Source organism: Aethina tumida, chromosome 3 (genome assembly GCF_024364675.1).
Source record: "Aethina tumida isolate Nest 87 chromosome 3, icAetTumi1.1, whole genome shotgun sequence".
Classification (NCBI taxonomy): Eukaryota; Metazoa; Arthropoda; class Insecta; order Coleoptera; family Nitidulidae; genus Aethina; species Aethina tumida.
This window is the reverse complement of record NC_065437.1, coordinates 19,929,933-19,944,307: the sequence shown is the minus strand read 5'-3', so window position 1 is coordinate 19,944,307 and position 14,375 is coordinate 19,929,933. Positions and strand designations below refer to the sequence as shown.

At 29.1% G+C, this 14,375-nt stretch overlaps 2 protein-coding genes across 3 annotated transcripts in view; both read right to left on the bottom strand.

Moving 5' to 3' along the window:
* Positions 1-11,091, bottom strand: part of LOC109596654 (glutamate receptor ionotropic, kainate 2) — a 50,723-nt gene extending 39,632 nt beyond the window's left edge. For both annotated transcript variants that reach the window (XM_020012229.2, XM_020012230.2), the window contains exons 1-2: positions 11,008-11,091; positions 2,055-2,144 (exon numbers count right to left, since the gene is read on the bottom strand). In XM_020012229.2, the coding sequence (XP_019867788.2) occupies positions 2,055-2,136 (82 nt within the window). In that variant the 5' untranslated portion in view covers positions 2,137-2,144; positions 11,008-11,091. The remainder of the gene's footprint in view (positions 1-2,054; positions 2,145-11,007) is intronic.
* Positions 45-1,809, bottom strand: LOC126265002 (potassium/sodium hyperpolarization-activated cyclic nucleotide-gated channel 1-like). The gene is made up of 2 exons (XM_049965015.1): positions 1,480-1,809; positions 45-1,431 (listed from the first exon to the last, which is right to left on the bottom strand). The coding sequence occupies exons 1-2, from the start codon at positions 1,767-1,769 to the stop codon at positions 138-140; spliced, it is 1,584 nt and encodes a 527-aa protein (XP_049820972.1). The 5' UTR covers positions 1,770-1,809; the 3' UTR covers positions 45-137.
* Positions 11,092-14,375: the final 3,284 nt, after the last annotated feature.

The window sequence follows — 14,375 nt, the reverse complement described above, 5'->3', positions numbered from 1 at the left end:
TATAAATATAATAAATATAAGTATATAGATTAATTATTATTCATTTAAAAAACTTAGTACTATTTTTAATAATCAAGAAATTCATATATATAACATAAAGATAAAACATAAATATGATTTTCCTTACTAGACAATATTTAAATTTGGTACGCAGAAGGAATTCTTATATTAGCAAAGAGTCTTAGTTCTCGCTTGACTTCAGGATTATTGCGAAGTGACCATAAGAAATCTTCTCTAGTCAGTCTGTACATTTTACAAGGTGTAATGGCTACGACAGTAGCCGTTCTTGGTTTATCCGAAATAGCTCCCAACTCGCCAAAATTTGATCCTTCTTCTAAGTGACACAGTTCAGTACCTTCAGCGTCATAAAGCGCTACTGTTCCAAGATATATAAAATACATATGCAAATTAGAATCATCGCCAAATCGAATTACAACATCGTTAGGAAAATAAAATATGACCTGCAGTTTTTCAACTATATTTGATCGAACATTGTCAGGAAGAAGGTGCAAAAATGTTACATTCTGCATTAGATTTGATACAAAAATTTCTTTGATCTCTCTATTAAGAGTGGGTGTGAGTATAGTTTCAATAGTTTTCTCCTTATGAAAGTGACCATGGAATCGGAAATCAATATAATGAAATATTTGTTTTTTTAAAGACACAGGAATGCCTTTCACTCTCATATATTCATTAATTTCCCCAATCATCCTTTGATAATGATTATAGCTACTTGTGGCGGTTTGCATAACTTTTAACAGAATTATTAATATGAAAACTTGCAAGATGAATCCTAAAAACAGGCCAAACACGTGCAAAAAAAGTCCTATGTGTGTTATATCCACATCATACGCTCTATCCACAAACATCAACAACATCAACGCAGAACTAATACAGGAAGTTACTCGATATGAATCTGAATGAAAGTACTTAGCGTTAATCCACGAATGCGGGTGAAGATTTATGAAAGTGTATAAAATTACAGTTAACCAAAATACAAATATTGAGAAAACTAGTCCACCTTTAACAGCAACTTCCACATACTTGGGAATTCCTCTCCAAATACAAATATCAGAAATATAAGTAAAGAACGTCCGTATACGTACAAATTGCAACAAGTTGAAAAGCTTGTAAGAAGAATTAAAAGTCTCCCTGACAAAATATAAAGTCAACAAATTGGCTACTAAAGGTACCGTGTCAAACAGTAAATATGACTTTGCATATTTTAACGCGATAGCAGATAGTGATAATTTTACTTTATTGTCTTCGTAATAACCAGAATAAAAATTCCATACAACATATGGAATATAGCATAGATTCAAAATATACATACACGAACTGTTTGACAATGTTACGATTTCTATCATCATTCCAACCAGTTGGACAGTAAATATGATTAACATGTAAGACTTCATTAATAAATCCCCCAGACTAAAACAGAAAATTTATTATTTAACAACCAAAATTTTAATTAATTACCTGAAGGGATGTATCGACGAATAATAATACAACAAATGACGAGACTGTTCTGCAGACCTCAGTGATTCCGAAGGAAAATACTTTTTTGCTCCGGGATGCTGCTTGTATATTATAAAAAATTGCTTGAGTTTTCTTCTCAAATTGACACATAATCCGGAATATATATAATAACGCACACCAAATTCGTCATCATGTGTAACCGTACAAGTTTTATGTATTACTTTTAAATCCAAATCTGGTCGTTTCCATAAGCTAGGCACTTCTTGTATAGCAGAGCTTTTATGAAACATTGAAAATTAAAATTATCTGTTGGGTATACTAGTCCGTAAAACTTTGAACACGTCAGTGTGTTATCAAATTTGATATTTCTATCAACAATGTTTAGTTGTTAGAGTAACTTAATAATACATTTAGTAATGGACGAATAAACAATTTTTATTAACAGTTTATATTTAAATAAAATGAAAACCAATAATTATTCTATCAATAAAAAATCTAATAAATGTTGTCTACCGAACAATTCATTTATTAATCTAATATTTTCGTAACAATGGACGTAGAAAATTTTCACTCACCTATCGGGATCTCATCGGGAAGACTGTTTGAAAATTTCATTAACGAAAGCACTAAAAGCCATCGTGTTATCCACTCCATCATAGACACATCTGCAACATAAATTATTCTAATATAACTTTTATCCAATACCGGGATCAATATTACTAAAATTTCTCTTATAAGATACATATTGTAAAAATTTAATAAACCGTGGAAATCTAGTCAGATAAAATCCTAAAAGGTTTTGCAGACATTTAGTTACAGAACTATTTCATAATAAAAGGAAGCGGTACATTTTAGCATCGATTTTTCGACTACGAACACAAGGGCTGAAATTTCAGTTCCATTACTTCGTTTCCTCTTTCAGGTAAGCAGGTTAATCGTGTGGGAGATTTTCTTTTATTTACTTTTTACTTGTGCCATTAGAATTTCCTTGAGGACTTTCCTTATATCCGATCACGAGTTTGAGATTTAATATTAACTTTTCAGATTATCATACCACACATTTATGTACAATTCCCTTCACATCATTATTTTATATTTTACAGTCCGATAAAATAATTTTATATTGTGAAACATGTATTTAAAGTTATATTACGTTCATTATTCACATGCTTATGACAACATTTAAATTTTGTACATTAGATAAAACTGACGGTGAAACAGTTAAATCATGGCCAGTACAAGATTAATGGACAAAAGTTTTTAAAGGGTCGCGACCGGTCGGCTCGGAATTATACAAACTATTTTAACGATGCTAAAGTCTTTTGTCTCAATTACTTTTAAACCAGTAATTACAATTTGAATGCTATTTCAGGTTTAATAATACAAATCAAGTTTTAATTATATATTTTATTTTTAATATTGCTTATTTATATTATATGCAAAAACAAATAACTTCAAGATATAAATTTTCACCCCGCAAAAATAAAATTTCAATTTGAACTATTGTAGTTGTAGGCAAAATAGTATCAGAAAATAACTGGAGTTAATTGTTTAAACATTTGAGTTAAACCCGATATATGTATTTAAAAGATACCATGTGCGTCATTCAGAACTATTTTCTTTCTCTCTTTGCAGGGTAAAATAGAAATACGACTACACCTTTAGGAAGTATGTGCATATTACTATCTGTCCTATCTACAACTTAATTGAACACTTATACAATTATGACATATTAACTAAACGACAATTTGCCAATTTATCCATTCAGAATGTCTAAAGGTGTCTTATTAAGCAAAGTTTAATACTCATCGTTTTATAAACACTCCCTCATTCCATATACTAAAATTTTGATTGTGGTCTTAACTTATATGATCAACTGGTAATTCCATTAGGATTGAATATTTACTGTAACTATTAATGCATTATTATGATTAATTTATAGCATAATAAAAACCAAATCGTAATATATACGCTAAAAAAATTATTCTTAATGTTAGCAATAGTTGAACGAATCACCTACCAAAATCGCATACATAATTAAATTTCTCCCTAGCCTCCATTAGTCTGACATTTCACGGCGCCGCGTCTGTCATTTAATTTTCGCCATTTTGCAACGTTTCCAATAACCTAACTATCAAAATGAATAGGAAAATTTTATTTTTTCTTTTCTTCTTAATAACATCCCATTCTATTTTCTAGAGAGTCAATGTCTGAGACAACTTTATTATTAAATTCCTTGCGTCTTCCAACTCCAAAGGGTGCATTTTTTGAGGGACGATATTTTATACGAAGACATGAAGCGCCACGTTTTTTGGGATGCCTGCTTGGAGACATTCGTCAGTGTCTGATACTGGGTCCTAATGATCGTTAGATGGAAAACAATCGAGGCGAGTTCGATAAATGGATAGGAAAATGGCGGGTGTTCATACTAAAAGTGACACGTTTCTTGTTGAGTGGTTATGAAATTAATTGACACATTTTATTGTCTAAATTCATAAATAACATAGTATTGCAATTTAAACTTCATCAATCGTATATGTAACGATTATACACAGGAATATATTTTTATATTTAGATATTCATATCATTTTATACCGTCGTAATATACTTTGGACTCTAAACATATATTAAGATCAAACCATGTTATAAAGAACTACAGACCTTAAAAGCAATTTTCCATAATTAAGTATACATAAAACTTTATGTGTATTACATTTTTAATACAGGCTTACATACTTAAAAGGGTTGCAGTATAAAAGTATTTATCTTCTATAAAAGTCTTTGAAACTTAATTTGTAATTTGTTGCTATCAACGGCAGTTCCTTAGTTAGCTAAACGATTAATAAAACTTTGCTTAAAATCCTGTATAAAAGAAAATAATAATATAAAAGCGTGAAGCAAGTTTAATTAAAATATAGTAAAGGTACATCATTAGACAGATAAAATTGTAATTAAGTACTCTTGCATTAAATAGGATGTTGCTTCTAAAACTTTATAAGATGAGGAAAATAAGTAAATTTATATCAAAATGAAAAATTTATGTTAATAATTATTTTGAAGATATTTATTAAAAAGTAAAATGTTAAATAGAAATAGAATCATCAGAATATATGAGAAATGGATAAGATGAATTTAGCATATATTTGAAATTTCGATCACTATCGGGAGGATTCAACTCGTAGGTCACGCATGTATATTAGAGATTAGCAGTTCCCCAAGCCTTCGAGTGATCAGAGGTGTAGTTTTCAACTCTCGGAGTATGCTGTATTGAACTCTTGAACAGCATAACATCATATCATCTCTTAAAGAACAATGCCGATCATCAAACAAGTTAAGGTTTGATTCTCCCTTTGGCTATGAACTTACATATTTCAGAAAATTTGGAAACTGCTTTAAAAAGTTTTAATTATAGTATAACCACACGTTGAACTTTCTACACAATGAAAATTTTCAACATATCTCTCTATAAAATCTATGTATATTTTTTAAAGACCCTCGAAATGCAAAAAATAAACACAATAAATCAAAAATTTAAAAAGGACAAACAAGCTTTGTTTATGTGGTGGTCTGCGATGACATTCGCGATCATATATCGTTGAATGTAAGCTCTTCTCATACATACTACATCATCTCATTATCCCGAATTCTTTCGCATCCAGTTTCCGTTTCAAACTCCTGTTACTTCTATCGAATAAACATGTACAAGTTTGGAGGATTCTTGTAGTTCTTGCTTTACTTATTTATTGATCTGATCGACATGGAAAACGTGTTAAAGAAGTTTTTATTGTGCAATTTTAAATAACAGAAAAACAGCTTAATCTGGAGTTTAGAAAGTTTTTGAACTGAGTATGTTTGCATACTGATAAACTTTGATCAGATTTTAAATTTCTGAATTTGTTGTAAAAATAAATTTTGTGTCTGTAAAAAAAAACCTAACAATTTGTAAACATTTCTATATTTTCAATGTTTTAATTTTCGTCCTCCAAATCAGTTAAATAAACATACCATATTTATATTTTATTATTTCAATAGGTTTTATTTTAAATTTCTGAATATCTGGGAAGTTTGAATAACCCCAATCAATAAATTATTAAAACCAACAAAAAGTTTCTAGTATTCCCCGACAGCTTCAACACCATACAATTTTCCGGTGATAAATTAGATCCCGAATTGTATATTCTTCCCCTCGGTTATCTGCAATGCAACCTTTCTCACGTTCCTGATGAAAACTTTGTAATCATTTCACTCTCTGATTTTAATTTAAATGTGGCATGTGAGATATACAAACAAAAGCTTTGTTTAACGTGATTATCAAGTAAACAATAAAGTTAGGTATAATCTGATTTAATCTGTTATCTGAACTGTGAATGCATGGAAGTCAGTCGGATACTGAAACGGAGTTCGTGAAACATTAGTCCTATTAATTTTGTTTATTTTTCTTGCCTATTAGATGTGTGCGGTTAAATCTTAAATTAATATTATCATACAATAATTAAATTTAAACGAATTAAATTATGTTAAATTTAGCCAACAATTAATTTAATTTGCACGTTAACCGAATATATTGGAAAGTGTTTTGACATTCACTTGCACCTCTCTTGCGTTGTTTGTTTTTATTCATAATTTATTGAAATATTAATTAAAGTTTGATTTCTTGATACAATATTGATGAAAGAATGTTTCATTGTTCAATTGTACTAAACATTTTCCTGTTACCGAACTTATAAATTACATTTAATCCGGTTTTTGCACAGAACGAGTTAAATTGTGAAAAAACTTGAAAGCATTGCCCGGCGTTTGTTTGCAGGGTAAACAGCTGGCAAAAGGGTTAAATACGTTAAAAGTAAATAATAAATTTTCACAGTGCCTACAGAATAGATTTATATGTGTAAAATTCGTAAGGCAGATAAGGAAAATGGAGCAAATTCATGCCGTATCACGCGGTCCACAACACTGCGGAAAGTTTAACGTGGGCCATTATACACTTAGTGGACTTGCCTTGTTCGTCCTCCATATACAAACTTGATCCTAGCTATCTAGTGTTATTAATGTACACAAGCATGTAGGTGGTCTGGTTTATCCGTTGGTGAGTAGTTCAGAAAATTAAATTTAATTTTAGATGTACAACACTCGTTAACACATTGTTTATCATGTAATTTTTTTACTAAATGCCATGGAGCTCTAGGCGATTAAAACTAGTTCGTGTTATGCACATAACATACATGTGTATGTGCGAAATTTCGCCATTTTTAATCGTTGAGTTTTCATTTTAAATGGAAATAAGCATTTTTTAAATTAATACTCGTTGTATTGTTATGTAAAAAATAAAATAAAAAAATTTATTTGTAGTTGTAAAATAAAATAAAATAAAATAAAAATAAATATTTTTAATGAATAATATTAAATAAAAAGGTGCATATATCAAATAAAATAAATGTAAATGTAAATATCATAAATAATAATTGAGTATTATCATCAAACAATTCGGCATTCTAAATCAATAAATATTTTATCCACTGTATATGTAACATAAACATAAAAAAATTAAAATAACACGGTTATAAACAAATATATAAAAATAAAAAATAAATACGTATTTCTCTTTTTCAAATGAAGTTTTACTTTAATTATTTAACATTTACATTGACCTACATGATTTTAAATTACTAACCTATAAATTACACTCCCAAGAAAGTTGTAAGACTCTACACAAACATTTTACCTAAGACGAAAACTAATTGGTACACATTTGTTATGTATGTCGGACTGAAGGAGCTTCTAACTTTAACACAACATTGATCACATTAGATATGCATCAGTTACCTTTAGTTGTTTCTATCCCTCGCAAGTGGTTGGGTATTTAAGTTTCTAAAGACAAATATCTGTATATATGACATGGATATCTGATAATTGAATTGAATTCATTCAGAATTTAATTTGAAAACAAATTATATTTTCACGTATATATGACGATGCTATTTTCATATTACAAAAAAAAATGACAAAAAAGTTGGAGCTACAGTAAGAAAGGATTCTGAGACGCTGTCAATTTCATTATTCAGCATAGTGAATGCCCAAATGTCCCATAAGTTTGTCAAATGAAGAAAGAAAGAAGGTACAAAATAAAATGATTAAAAAGAATTAATATACGGGACTGACAAAAAGTAGAAATGGGATATTTATTAAAATAAAAAATAATTAAGATGTAATTAATATACTAATTATTACATAAACAAATGTAATATTCAAATAAAAATATCTACAATATAATATTAATTCAATACTTATTGTGAGTGATATAAAACAAGATTAACAAGATTTGCTGTGTACACTCGTCCGTATGTGTTCAAAAAATTATTAGATTTCAAAGGTTGTTTGCGGAAGAATTCTTCCGCCTTTTTGTACAATATTTGTGAGAGATATATTCGAGTAGTGTGGATACAGTTCAGTATTCATTTCACTTTTGCTATGTTTAAAAAATAATCTTTCATTAATTTCAAATGACTTTAGTACGAATGTGCATAAATATTAGTCATCTAAGTGAATTTGAGGGCCAATTTTTGACTTTAAAAAGGCAGGACCTTCGTTTGTAGAAATTGGATGATCCGGAGTCGAAGTACTGTCTGGATTTGTTTGCCTCTGATGAAAGTCGTGAACGACAAGACTGTCATCGCTGGTTTACAGAAAATGGAAGGATTCTTACCAAGTGTTTACCAAAGAATCGAGTCTTTTTAACTGATACCGTCTCCAGTTTATGTTTTCTCTTATATTACAAGTTCATTTGATTACTTTCTAACATTCCAATGTAAATTTTGTTTCTAAGACTGGTAATGACGTATTTATATCCAATTTATCACATGCAGGACGACAAACACAGAAAATTTCGAAAATCAATCCTGCTTCCATAGAATTAATGAAACTTCAGCGTCAATCTCAATATATTTATGATAAGGTGAGGTGAGTCAATGAGTAATTGGATCATCCTGGATTAAAAATTAAAAAAAAAAATGATACTACAGTTCTTGTCTGAATTTTTACTCAATTACTACTCTCTGATAGTCCAAACTATACACCTATAATCAATGAAAACTGCCCACTGACTCTTTTTGTTCCATTTTCTACACTATTAATATTATTGTATATTTAGGCCGGACCCTGTTATTAAAATATGTTCTCCTATTTCATATTTTGGAAGTATTTATAGATGCCATATTTTTGCAACGATTCTATCGCATCGAAAGGATAATAAAAGCGGAAAAAACAAAAAGTAGGATGTTTCGAACTGATAACGCCGCTTTTTATATTGCAACCGGCAACATACTGAATTTCAATGAGCATCGCTTAATAATTTACATCTTTATTTATGACCTGCATTTATGTTGATCCAAATTTAATGAAATACGTTCTGAATATGAACGACAATTTTGAATGCGGATTTTAATCAACCTAATTGAATGGCGTACCACAGCGTCTCTTCTAAATAGTTTACGCCATAACTTTGAATACCGTACGTAAACTATTTAGTCAAAATTGCTAATAAATATTTAAATTGGTCCGCAGGTACCGATTTTCTAAGTATAACGTTATTAAATTTATTATTAACGTGTCATAAATTTATTATCGAACTCTAGACATGTTTAACCTGGTAAAACAAATATCAATCTCAATTCTCTGATACGGCAGGAGAAAGTTTTAAAACAATTAACTGTTGGCAGTTTCCATACATTTAAAATGATAACTGACAAATACAATAGAATGAAAATTGATATTAATTTAATGTAGCCAAGTTTACGTGTCTGGTTTTTGCGCACTGGGGGTGTCTGCTTTCACGGTCCTGGAACGAACCCTTTTTTGTGAGTCTCGCAGTTTATATTAAAGTATTTTTACGGCTTAAACCGAAATTTACGAGTCGAGTTTGTGTAAGTTGTTACTGCGGAGAAATGTTTTCACGCCAAATTTGCTGTCGATATCTAATTTTTGATTATTTCTTATTGGTTCTACTCCGGCAAGTTCTGTAATTAAATTGCGGCAAAAAATATATTGGGAGACAAAATCATAAATTACGAGTAAATATTAATAACACAACTGACAGGGACATTATTGACAACCATTTTTTATACATTTTTAATTCATTATTTATTTTTTTCTTTATTCTAATTAATATTAATAATTTAAAATTCAACAAAATAAATTAATAATCTGAAAAAATGCATTTATATTTATATATTTTTTAATATTACACCGGGTGTTAAAAAATAGTGTAAATTATATAATTAACATTAATGAATTTTTTAGAAATTACTTGGTATAACTTATTTGTTCAAAGGATTTTCATGCATTTCCTAAAACCACATTAAAATGAAAACACATTTTTTATTAATTTGCAACTGAACCTTCTCAAAACCATTTACAGGAATACCATAATCTAATGTTTCTGAATATTCCTAGAAAAGAAATTAGAAGGGTAAAAAAGATGGAAGTGTTTCTATAGAAAGTAGTAATAATAGTATATCTATATATGCATATTATGAAAATTGACAACATGGCCCCATATGCGCAGTGAATTTTGGAATGGAAAAAAGAGTTTTCAGCATCCAAAAAGTGCTCGACGTCCCAATATATTTAATTCATTGTAGTTAAAAGGCATTAGTTTTTTCAAAATTCAAAAATCAGGAACTAAAATTATCATTGTTTTAATGATATATTTTAAGTTTTTATTGGAAACACATTAAATTAATATTTTGTAACTATAAATCTGGAAATGGAATTTTTAAATATTAAAAAAAAACAATTTGGCTTAAAAAAGTTAAAAAGTTAAATTTTAGAATTGTCTTAAACATAATTTATACAAATTTCAGAATTATTTAATTAAATACATATTCATATAATACATCCTTTTGAAGTTTGCTTAAAATTCTTATGGCATTTAAAGACGTTTATTTAAATTTTAGTTATATTATACTTGATAATATTCAAATATTTTCTCTTAAAATATAAAATATTCTTTTTCTTTAATATTAATAGTGAAAATATGCGATAAAAAATTATTTCAATATGTATCAAATTTATAAAAAATGCATTATAATTTAATGGAACACACTTTTAGTTTTGTTAAAATATGATGTGAAATATTTAATCCAATATTTGTTTAATAAATCAAATTAATGTAAATGTGTGTAAAATAAATATTTGTCAGGTGTATAATTATACAATTGTCAATACTTAAAAATAATAGCGACAATAAAAATGATATTCTAACATACAACGTGGACTTAAACTATAACCTACAAGTTTAAGTTTCAAACTAAAATAATTCGTGAATAAATAATAAGTCAACGTAAAACACAAAGTAATAAACTTTATTAAAACGATACGCTTCCACCGATACACTATTTTATTTAAAACCTCACGAGTCCTGTAAAAATCACATTGCTCGCGTGAAAACATGTAAAGAAACCCTAAAGTCAAGTCTTCCCCGTATTCCCCGGATGACTGGAATCGAACGTTGGCGATATAAAAACAACCTACCTGCAATCGTCGTGCAATGTTGTCTCGTGCAAGCAGGACTGTAGCAGCAGGAGTCGCAACAAACGCGGCAGGATAGAATATCGACTCGCGACCGTTAAACCACCGGCCCGCAACCCTCACTGCAAACCGGGATTTTCTTCTCCAGCCTCCGTTTGCAGTGGAGCAGGCGCCGTACCATTCGGCTGCTCCGGAGATAAGGATGGAACGCATCGCGGCACTGACGACGCACAATGGGATGGAAACGCTGTGATTTTTATTTGATACCCCCCTCATGCAAACTCGCAGACAAAGGCTTGTGTATTTTCTTTGAAAACTGATTTTTACGTGTGCCTTTCAGAATTTTTAGATAACGTTTCGTTTCATAGTTAAAGTTTTTTCACAAGTCACATGCATAGTTACGAACAGAGGAGGAGGTTGTTGAAAATATTTTTATAGACGCTTTTAAATTCCTTTAAATTGTACTTCATAGGCTGAAGCTTTAACTTACTAAAGACTTTTTGAAATGCTTTGTCCGCTTTTGTTAAATTTTGTTTCGTGTAAAACGTATGGCATTTAGAAAGGACTGGATCAATTAAAACTTGCTAGAAAATGTGTACTACTATATTCTCATTTAAAATGTTTCAGAGGATTTCATTAATAGATTTCCTGAGTTTTTCTTCAGATGCACTAATTGAAAATAGTACTTTAAACCTCTAAAAATCACTAAAAACATTCAGTGAAAAACATCGAGCGTGAATAACCCTTGTAATCAAGTTCTCTATTAACCAACACAATTTAGTACATGTAAATGAAAATTTGCAGACCGTCCCGGAGGGGTTTTTCGTTTACTCACTACAATAGTTATTGTTTGCTAATAATAATTGTTTCATGAGCTATAACACATACATAAACAAATTTTCAAACTCTGGTACAGAAGCAAATAAATCTGTTTAATATGGATGTTTATAAAACGAAATAACGTGTACAATTTAAATTACAAAAAGTCTCTAAATTTACTGTAATTATCAAGTATTTTCATGCGACATATTTTCCTGATAAACCGGAAGTGATGGCTTTTTTGAATTAAAATGCCATAAAAATTAAAATTCGTCCCATAATTATCAGCCAAACCTTGTTTTGATATGGGTGCGTCAAAATATTTCCGTATTTGTATTATCACGCAATATTGTGAAGCCATCGTTCTATGTCATTATTAACAAATGTGCATTAAGTTTATGTTTACTATTTCGCTTGGAGAATTCATACGACACGTTATTGTCAGTGTTGCAGACACTATCCTAAATTACAGTGAAACATTGTGGTGGATGAACTATTTATTCTCTTTGCGTAGCATGCATGCAACGTAGACATTTCTATAATTAAATCTTAAATTAATTGATATTGAATGTTTTACAATATATTTTATTTTTTAATTGCATCAAGACAAAAGTATTGTACTTTTTTACCTAGAAACTTCAAATTAAAAAAGGGTGTGTTCTGCAATGAGAAAAAAACGATTAAGAAATAGATTAACTTTTGATGCAACATCTACAGCAAAGAGCACAGTGGCTTTGTCCATTATGTTACAATGGAGTTAGACAGACCAAACAATTATGAATAGAATCGGATGTCTTGGAAACCAACAATGTAATATTGCACAAAATGCAACCTCATACTAAATTAACTCGACGGATTTGATTTATTTTCATAGATAACTATTAGTTTTTGCTTCTAATTTATATGTATATGACGTATGTAATAACATAAGTATAAGAAAGTTTTAAGTTGTCACACATTTCTAATTTTTTATAATTAATAAATCAAAAAATATATAGTAAATTTTAGAAAATTTAATATTTATTTTTAACAATAATTATTAATGATTTTATTTCAGTTCATTAATGAACTTATTTCAGAATTGTTCTAGTAAGAAAATTACATGAATTAAAAATTTTAAATTTTTAATTTTATTGTAAGTATCATTATTCCCAAGATATACCGTAATAATCATAATTATAGATAATTCGAATGTCAAAAAATAATCCAATTTCAAAATCTGAAATTAAAGCCAATCTGAAGAAAATGGTACTTGCTGAAATTAGTTCATTCACTGGACCACAGAATGTTAAACAAACTTCACAGAAGCTTGTAATATCCACAGTGAAACATGGTGGCGGTTCAATTATGCTATTGGGGTGCTCTTTTCTTCTGCAGAAAGCCACCTTAGACTAATTTAGGTATAGAAATATATTAAACAACATTTTGCTCCTATATATGGAATATGTTTCAATAAGAAAACTATTTCAAACCCAGATCCATAATTAGATTAGTTAAAATAGCATTAATGTTTTGTCTTTCCTGTTTATTAATATATATTAAATTAGTCAACTTGAAAACGTAATATGTTATTCTCATCACTGTCAGTTATTACAGTATTAAAATTTTTAAACCAATTACTTTTTGTCGGAAAGTTTCTGAAATACAAACAGTACATTTATCTTCAACTCAAGCCTCATTTTCTCTTTATCCAATAGTTTCTACAACTCACTAATTAGTCATTGCAATTTTAATTAGTAGTAATCCTTTTATAGTTTTATTAGATTATTTTTTTATTTTTAAGTTTTAAATGTATAAAGAGTGGTATTAATGTATATTTTATCAAATAAAACTTTTTAATTAAAAGATTTTTCTATTCACAAAATAATTATTAAATTTTATATTCAGTTGTGTAAAAAATTTTAATTAATTTAAACATATAATCATAGTATAATATTTACTTTTAAAATTATGTATAATATTTTAATAATAATAAAGCTTAACAATAATTATTATTGTAAACAAAAACATTAAAATAAGTAATGTAAACAGTCAATTAATCTTGTACTAGATTTGTGTCTTTTAAAATAAAAATTCTCATGGCAAAATCTACTGTAAAAGTACCCCGGATCGTATTGTAAAACCTTATAATATTTCAATGTGTCTTTGTTCTTTTCACTCGGGTACACCCTACGTTTCACGATTGATTTGAGGGATACATTGGCTTGCTATTGTGTTACCTAGACATGCAAAAGGCACTTTTGTTTTCACACGTCTTCTAAATTATTAAAAAAGTTATAGAGTGTGTGCTTATATTATATATCAGCGAAGTTTTAAATTAAAGATAATAAAATGAGCCCACAAGTCACGGTTAGCTTCGTAGAAAAAATAGGAGGGGTTCTTCGTTAGCTTCTGCAAAAACCGACGATAATAAAACATTGATTTGATTTATAAATGGGCGAACGACCAAAATTAAATATTTAAAAATAGACAGGCCACGGCGGAGTGTGTAAATGTTCAACGGTCGTTCCAATTTGCCGTCTGGCGTGCTTCAAGAGCGCTTCAAACGTCGA